This window comes from Galeopterus variegatus, unplaced genomic scaffold (genome assembly GCF_000696425.1).
Source record: "Galeopterus variegatus unplaced genomic scaffold, G_variegatus-3.0.2 Scaffold3139, whole genome shotgun sequence".
NCBI classification, from domain to species: Eukaryota; Metazoa; Chordata; class Mammalia; order Dermoptera; family Cynocephalidae; genus Galeopterus; species Galeopterus variegatus.
This window is the reverse complement of record NW_007729250.1, coordinates 208,500-217,708: the sequence shown is the minus strand read 5'-3', so window position 1 is coordinate 217,708 and position 9,209 is coordinate 208,500. Positions and strand designations below refer to the sequence as shown.

At 37.6% G+C, this 9,209-nt stretch overlaps 1 protein-coding gene across 2 annotated transcripts in view; it reads right to left on the bottom strand.

Annotated features, from left to right (window-relative positions):
* Window positions 1-419: 419 nt before the first annotated feature.
* ZFP1 (ZFP1 zinc finger protein) overlaps window positions 420-9,209 on the bottom strand; it is a 15,459-nt gene continuing 6,669 nt past the window's right edge. Inside the window, exons 2-3 of one of the 2 annotated variants that reach the window (XM_008584075.1) lie at window positions 5,466-5,592; window positions 420-2,953 (exon numbers count right to left, since the gene is read on the bottom strand). In XM_008584075.1, coding sequence (XP_008582297.1) covers window positions 1,872-2,953; window positions 5,466-5,592 — 1,209 coding nt within the window. In that variant the 3' untranslated portion in view covers window positions 420-1,871. Of the gene's footprint in view, window positions 2,954-5,465; window positions 5,617-9,209 lie in introns of those variants that run through there. The other variant, XM_008584076.1, reaches the window with a different exon arrangement.

Sequence of the window (9,209 nt, the reverse complement as noted above, 5' to 3'; positions counted from 1 at the left end):
GGTCCTTACCAAAAAAATACAATGATATACATTAATAAACATATAAATCTTAAATACTGGCACTTTATTTTTTCTTAGGGATAGATTCCCAGAAGTGAGACTCCTGGGATGAAAAGTATATATATTCTTAATGTTAAAACACAGAGTCACTATGTTTTACAAGGAGGCTGTCACAACATTTCCAACAGCAGTGTATGAAATTAACTTTTTCCCCTGCTTCCTTGCTGTTAGTAGGTAGGATGACAACCTAGAAAGACAAAGACTTACTGGGTATAGTTTTTCTGGTGAATCTGTTCAGAAAGTCACTCACATTCATATATAGTCATAGCATATCAATGACCTTCAGAAATAACTAATAAAGAAAAAAAGGCCAATTTTGGTCATCATTTATAATTCTCTTTTTTTTGGGCAGCTGGCCAGTACAGGGATTGAACCCTGGAACTTGGTGTTATTAACACCACCATGCTCTAACCAACTGAGCAAACTGGCCAGCACCACCATAATTCTAATGCATGACTTCTGATTAACAGGGAAAGGTGAACTTGTGATTTCAAAATAAAGTCTACAATGGCATATCTTTGAGTTATGCAAAAGAGGTTCTTTTTATGTTAATCATCAAACAATATATGGAGAGACTACTGAAAAGTCTAACTTTTCAAAGTATTTGTGAATATCTGAAAGAAAAGATAATAATTTATAATAAGTCAGGTCCCAAAGGGAAATGCTTTAGGTTGACAACAGTGAAACTCAAGGAAGTAGAAATGCCTCCTTTAAACAAGAGAATACTGCAGAAATTCATGTCTAAAGTGGATTATGCACATGGAAAAAGCAATGAAACAGTTCCTAACAGTTTATTAAAATAAATTGTTTTTCCTCTACAGTCTCTGAAATGTAACTAACATTTGTGAACTACGTAAGTGTCCTACCACTTTTTTTTGTGACACATTTTATAAAATATTAAAATAGCGAAACACACAATTAAAAATATAGGAGGTGTCTGGGTTACACAATATTTTGGTACTAGACATGCATTTGTATGCAAATACCCTACTGAAAAATAACAAGAGCATGATGGTCTCTGTACACAGCACGGTTTTATTCTGTGGTGCATACTAATTAATACAACCCAAATCTGCCTTTCACTTTCTTGATTTCCTTGTTTATCTCACTTGCATATTTATGTAAATAATATTTCTAAAAAATATTCAGCAAACCCAGAAGCAGGTAGAACTTCAACAACATTGTCTTCGTTTAGTGAAGAGGCTGCTCAATAACAATGGTCCTACCAACTTACATAAGCCAACAAACAGTAGAAGACACAGGTTACAAGTAACCTTAAAATCTGTTACATATTTCATTTGGAATGCATACTGGGTTGTAAAGGTACTGAAAAACACACATGTTGTTTAGTAAGGAAAAACTGTTTGATATGTCCTAATTATCAAAGAAGAGAAGAATTTCACAGTCCCAGTGATTATGCTAAATTCATATGTGCAGATCTAAAACATAATTTGTGTTTGGTGGCCAACATATAACCACTAAAAATTCCTAGGGTACTGTCTGTATATCCTTTATGTTGCTGCCCAGAATATTCAATTCATTCAAGATTTTAAAAAGCTCATTGTAATACAACTAGTATATCTATTTACAATTGGATATATTCTGATATGTATTTTTTAGCTGGGTATTATATTTAACTTCCAGTATAATATTGTTCTTACGAGATCCTACTTTTTTTTAAATACATTTTTGAGTTGAGAGATTGTTTCTCAGTATGAATTCCCATGTTCCTTCAGCACCTTCATGAGGTTTCTCTCCCATTAGATGGGTTCTGATGGGAGGGTTTTCCACAGTACAACCTGATTACAGTCTCAGGGTTTATCCCCTATATGAACTCTCTGATGGACACTGAGCCGGGACTTCCTGCTGAAGGCCTTCCCACATTCCGAACACTCATATGGTTTTTCTCCTGTATGAATCCGCAAATGTAATCTCAGAGTTGACCTCTGGCTGAAAGTTTTGCCACATTCGGTACATTCATAGGGTTTCTCTCCTGTATGAGTTCTCATATGTATGATGAGTTGTGAGTTCTGGATAAAGGATTTTCCACATTCAGTGCACTCATAGCGTTTCTCCCCTGTGTGAATTTTCTGATGTATAATAAGGTTTGATTTCTTGAAGAAGGTTTTCGCACATTCATTACACTCATAAGGTCGCTCTCCTGTATGAATTCTCTGGTGCGTAGTGAGCTCAAACTTCTGGGCAAATGTCTTTCCACATTCACTGCATTCATAGGGCTTCTTTTCCATATGTGCTCTCTGGTGTACAATGAGGTTTGACTGGTGGGTGAAAGCTTTTCCACATTCAGGACATTCAAAGGGTTTCTCCCCAGTATGAATTCTCTGATGTTTGATGAGGTTTGCCTTATGGGAGAAGGTTTTCTTACATACATTACATTCATAGGGTTTTTCTCCAGTATGTATTCTCTTATGACTAATGAGGAGTGACTTAAAGGAGAAGGCCTTGTCACAGTAATTACAAATGAAAGGTTGAACCAAATTTTTAATTTTCTGATGTTTAAAAATGGCTTCTTTATGACTAAGGGCTTTTCCACTTTTATTATATTCAGAATATTCTACTCCAGGATGGGTTTTCTCTTGCTTCAAGTATAGAAGTGCTTTTCCAAATCCATTGAATTCATCAGCTTTCTTTCTTGCATAGCCTCTATTACTATTAAGTAAGTCTGAATTATATTTCAAAGTTTTTTCATATAAGTCATATTTGTAGGATATTTGTCTTAAAGAAACAAAGTCTGTGTTCATAGTAAATGTTTTTCCAAAGACATTACCTCTTTCGTTAATTGAGGTTTGGTTCTTAAGGATCATACATTGCCTCTCCTGCTCATCTGGGTTTCTGTGATCCCTCTCCATCTGATCATCAGCCTTCCACACTTCTAGGATAGAACACAATAAAATGTACTTTGTCAATGCCTTCTGTTATGGATAAATGTGCCCTCCAAAGTTCCATGTATTAGAAACTTAATACCCACTGTGACAGTGTTAAAAGGGTGGGAAATCCTATGATGGTAATTGAAAGGTGGGACCTTTAAGAGGTGATTGGGTTGTGAGGACTATGCCCTACCGAATGGATTAGTCCTTTGATGTTTTAACAATGGTCTGGGCCGGCCCGGTGGCGCACTGCTATAGTGCGCCGCTTGGGAGTGCGGTGGCGCTCCTGCCAAGGGTTCGGATCCCACATACAGGCCGGTTCCCGCTCACTGGCTGAGCGAGGTGTGGGAGCAATGCCGAGGGTTGCGATCCCGATGCCGGTCCCGATCCGGTACGGGCGCGACACTGAGGGTTGCGATCCGTTGCCGGACACGAAAAAAAGACAAAAAAAGGAAAAAAAAAAAAAAAAACAATGGTCATGGGTATGGTTACGATGACTTTATAAGGAGAGTAAGCGAGGAATTACTCTCTTGCTTTAGCCATTTTGCCATGTGATTCCCTGCATCACTATAGAGTTACCATCAGGAAAAGGCCCCCACCAGATGTGTTCCCTGGACTTTGGACTTCCAAGCTTCCAAAACTGAAAAAAATTTCATTTCTTTATACATACCCAGTTCCAGGTATTCAGAGATGAACTAATACACCTTCACTATAATGTAACAATGGGAAGTCTCCACAAATGTTCTAGCATAGGACTGACTGCTGAGTTTGGGACCCAGTCTCCCAATACTAAAAAATCCCCAGTGTAAATTTTTCTTATCTCCAAAATTCTTTTTACAAAAATTGGTATACATACATTCTTTCCCCCCACATCCCTCGTTTTCCTCATTTGCCCTTGTGGGGTTTGCTCCCACACATTCTTTTCAATGGAATTCTTTTCAAAATTCTGAATGAAAAAGACAAAAATATAAAAGCTTGTGGCATAAAAAGAAGTAGAAAATGACAATGAACACAAGTATCATTGCCAGATAACAAATATCCTTAAAAAGTGGGTAGAGAATGTGAAATAAAAACAAAGGAGAAATGATGTGGGAAGGCTGGCAATTCCAGGGAAGGAGATTCATGGTGTCCTCAATGACACAGCAGTTAGCACAGAGACCAAGAAAATAAGTAGATGAAGATGTTAAGGGGAAATACTTAGGAAGATCTGAGTTTACCAACCAACACTTTGGCTCTAGATTACTGTGGTGGGACCAGCACTATTCTATACACTTCTAGGCTCTTTTCCCTTTTTGCTACTCTTCTCATCTATAGCAAAACAACTTCCTAAAAGCAGGACTTCTCACAGGTTTGCAGAGACAATCTTACTGCAGGGCTCTTTTGCAAATGAATGGCAACATCTAGGAACTTGTATATTCTGCAAAAAATATAAAATAAATCCAAGAACCTCATAACAGAATCACTCACTGCTGCTGCTGGTTTTACTGTTTTCTTTTCTATTGAAGTTGTTGGAAAGTGAACATGTTTTCACTATCATATCCTACTTTTCTTCTTTTAATATTTAACTTTCCCCCGAAACCAGTCTTGTCCCTGCTTTTATTTGAACGGATCTTAAAGATCAAATTATGCACCCTGATCTAGGCTATAAATAACCTTTACTTTCATCTAATGTATTAATGATTATTCCCAACTCTTGTGATACTACTGACATTTTGTCCAGGACTCTTGTACCGAAAGATCTGTATCTTTCTTGAACCCACTACACCAATTCCCATGAGCTAAAATACATAATTCACTATTCTGGCAAACAGAATACTAACAAAAGAGCACCTAATCATAACACAAAGTCTTAAGACCTTTGTGTTGGCAAGTATCACATGTTAGGAAAGTATCAGGGCTCGAGTGTGAGGGGCAAGTATCTATAAAGTTAAACAGGAAAAAAAGTCAAGCGGAGAGAGACTGATACTTGGAGGTGTGAGTCAGAGAACTGAGGTATAAGTCATCTATCCTCAGCCATTTCTAAAGGTTTAGAGATATGAAAAATAAATTCCTGAAAAATATTTCAAAGGTTCCGACCCATTTATAATCCCTGGTATATTACTTTCACTGGCTTCTATCTGATTCTCCTTCTCTCCTTTGCTATCTCCCCTACAAAGCTCTGAATTGGCCTGGCTACTTCAGTTGGTTACAGTGTGGGGCTGATAACACCAAGGTCCAGGGTTTAGTCCCTCTACTGGCCTGCCACCAAAACCCCCCCCCCAAAACCCAAAATCCAAAGTTCCGAACTGGCAATTCTAACTATGCTATCCACAACACTTCTCATTGCTCCGACTTGAAAATTACACCTTAAAAATATAGAAGACAGAATTTCAGAGGCTGGATTATCTCACAGCTTTAATACCTGAAGATCGAGGCCAAAACCACTTAGTAATTCAGAAACTCATAATTTTTGGTAACTGAGAAAGGACTTAAATGCTACTAGGCAAACAATGAGCTATACCAGAAAGGTGTCCTTACCCACTGAAAGTAAGTTGCTATAATTCTCCAGCATCACATCCATGTATAGGATCCTCTGAGAGGGGTCCAGTTGCTCCCATTCCTCCTGGGTGAAGTCCACAGTCACATCCGTGAATGAAACTGATCCCTGAAATGGCATATTGTTATTCATTTTAAAATGATCAGCATTTGGTGATATAAAAAGGATATATGAAAACTTATTCTTACCATGTTGTTAAGAGTCATTCATCATGAAAATTTACATATAACACCACTGTACATCTTGTTCACTGTTTTGTCATGTCTCCAAAAAATATTTTTGTAAATAGTTAAAAACATTCATATTCTCCTATATGAATAAATATGGCACTGTCTTATTTGTCTCAAGATGTATATAGAGAGACAAGCACATAAACATAAACATTCAGTAGCTGATGTTACCAGTGCAGTGATGAAGCTGTTGTAGGCATTATTTTGGGATATCCAACAATATTAAAGAGTTAAAGGTTTGAATATTTAAAGGCATAAGATGGACTTCTAATTACAAAACAAAATATCAGGTACAAGTAAGGATCTCTTTACCACATCCAAGCTATAAAAATAGTAAAAAAGATTTTTTAAGACTAGTCAGATGCAATAGTGAAAAGAGTAGAACAAGAGAAAAGATAGTTAAAAATAGTTTAATTTAACAGCAGATTAGACACAATGAAGAGATGATTAGTGAGCCAGAAGACATGTCAGAAAAAAATATCCAGACTAATACAGAAGGAACAAAGGATGGAAAATACATCAGAGAGCCTAAAAAACACAGGGGACAAGTAAAAAGGTCTCATATACCTGCAGTTGGAGTCCCACTAGGAGAGGAAAGATGCAGTAGAAACAATACTGGAGATAATGGCTGAGAATTTTCCAAAACGGCTTCTTACATCATCCCATAGTTCCAAGAAACACCACTAACCCCAAGTAGAATACAAAAAACCCTCACACTTACACACATCATAATAAAAATGATAAAAACCCTAGAGGGAAAAAGAGGTATTGCCTTCAAAGGCACAACAATAAAACTGACATCTTATTTTCCAAGAGAAACAACAGAAGCCAAAAAGTGGAATATATTCAAAATATTGAAAATATAAAGGGCTAAGTAGTAAATATTTTGTGTTTCATAGGTTGTATGTAGTCTCTGTTGAAACTAATCAACTCTGCCATCGTATCACAAAAGGAGGCATAAACAATATGTAAACAAATGGGCATGGCTGTGTTCCAATAAAACAAAAATCTGAATTTCAAGTAATTTTCACAATGCAAAGTGCTATTATTATTCTTTTTTTTCCCCCCCCCCCCAGCCATTTAAAAATGTAAAAACCAGCCTGGCTAGTTAGTGCAGTTGGTTAGAGTGCAGCCTTTGCTGACCAGCCCAAGGTCACAGGTTCAGATCCCTGAACTGGCCAGCAACCAATAAACAAACAAACAAACAAACAAATAAATAAGTAAAAATATAAAAACAATTCTTAGCTTGTGGGCCATATAAAAACAAGGCAGCAGGCCATTTGGACAAGGGCCACAGGTTGACAAGCTCTTATCTAGAATGATGACTGGTACGTAATAAATGCCATAAAAGTGTTAGGTATTATCACTACCATTAAAGGGTGTACTCCAAAAAGAAGAAAATTAAACCTAATAAGAATTAGTTGTATGCATAAAAAGAAAAAGTAATAGCAAATAAATCAGCAAAACATAGTAAAATAAGCAAATATGGAACGGGGAAAGGAGGTGTTAAATAATAACCTGTAACTAATTTTTGGATGCCAGCAACTTGGGAGTTGTGACAGGGAGAAAGTATCATGTTTAGGAGGAAAACAAATTCCTAATAACTTTAAACTTTAAAATATATATTTAGTTAAGCACTGAAAAGGAGTAAGGTAAACCTTTAAAAGGATGGAAATATATTCTGACAGACCAGCAGAGTGGGAAAAGTAGATCAAGAAAATCAGTAATCAAAATAAATTAAAATAGGATAAATGTTTATTAAAAGACTAAGACCTAGGCTGGCCCATGGCTCACTCGGTAGAGTGCGGTGCTAATAACACCAAGGCCACGGGTTCGGATCCTATATACGGATGGCCGGTTTGCTCACTGGCTGAGCATGGTGCTGACAACACCAAGCCAAGGGTTGAGATCCCCTTACCAGTCATCTTTTTAAAAAAAATTAAAAATAAAAATAAATAAAAGACTAAGACCTTCAGGGTTCTTTTTTTTTTTAAATATACTTTTTCCAAGGCAAACTTTAAATAACACAAAGCCTGAAAATAAAAGGCATAGAAAGCTGGTACAGGTACATCACTAATTAAACAGAATTCCAAAAATATGCATACAACATGACCCAAAATTCTATATAATTCTATTAATGCATACAAAAATATCAAAAATAAAAAGGGACTGGATACACCCACACAAAATTTATTTTTTATTTTTTTCCTTTTTGTCTTTTTTCATGACCGGCAACGGATCGCAACCCTCAGTGTCGCGCCCGTACCGGACCGGGACCGGCAACGGGATCGCAACCCTCGGTGTTGCCCCCGCACCTCGCTCAGCCAGTGAGCAGCCAGTCTGTATGTGGGATCCGAACCCTCGGCAGGAGCGCCGCCGCACTCCCAAGCGGCGCACTGTAGCAGTGCACCACCGGGCCAGCCCCACCCACACAAAATTTATAATACTGGTTACTTCTAAGGTGAGGAGACCAGCTTTAATGGTCAAGAGGATTTTAGCATTGAGTTAGGTGACATAAAAGAAAGAGCAACAGCATGCTAGAGTGCAAATCCATGAGAGAGAGAGAGTAATATAAAGACAAAACCTTAGGGGGCTGGCCAGTTAGCTCAGTTGGTTAGAAGGCAGTGTTATAATACCAAGGTCAAGGGTTCAGATCCCCACACTGGCCAGCTGCACCCCCCCTCAAAAAAATTACAACAACCTTGAATATACACATAATATATGCAAGGAAATATGCTGAAATGTTAACTACTGACTAATAGATGGTATAATAGGTTAATAATTATTAGGTTGAACCATACTGAAATTGCCAACATTCAACTGTGTTGACATAAAAAATGGTTATTTCATACAGTGCAACCTAATATGCTTTTATTTGTATTTCTGTTCATTTTTCACATTTTACAAAATCAAACAAAAAAAGAAAAATCTTAAACCTACCAGGCAAAAAGGAATTAAAAAAAAATCAATCATGAGGACATTTCAGAACACTGGATATAAAGAGAAAAGCCTATGAGTTTCAGGAGAGAACAGGTCATATTCTAATAAGGAGATAGAAGGCCTTTGGAGTTCTTGACTATAACACTGAAAAACAATGACTTCAAAATTCTGAGAGGGGGGCCGGCCCAGTGGCGCACTGCTACAGTGCGCCGCTTGGGAGTGCGGCGGCGCTCCCGCCGAGGGTTCGGATCCCACATACAGACCGGTTCCCGCTAAATAACACAAAGCCTGAAAATAAAAGGCATAGAAAGCTGGTACAGGTACATCACTAATTAAACAGAATTCCAAAAATATGCATACAACATGACCCAAAATTCTATATAATTCTATTAATGCATACAAAAATATCAAAAATAAAAAGGGACTGGATACACCCACACAAAATTTATTTTTTATTTTTTTCCTTTTTGTCTTTTTTCATGACCGGCAACGGATCGCAACCCTCAGTGTCGCGCCCGTACCGGACCGGGACCGGCAACGGGATCGCAACCCTCA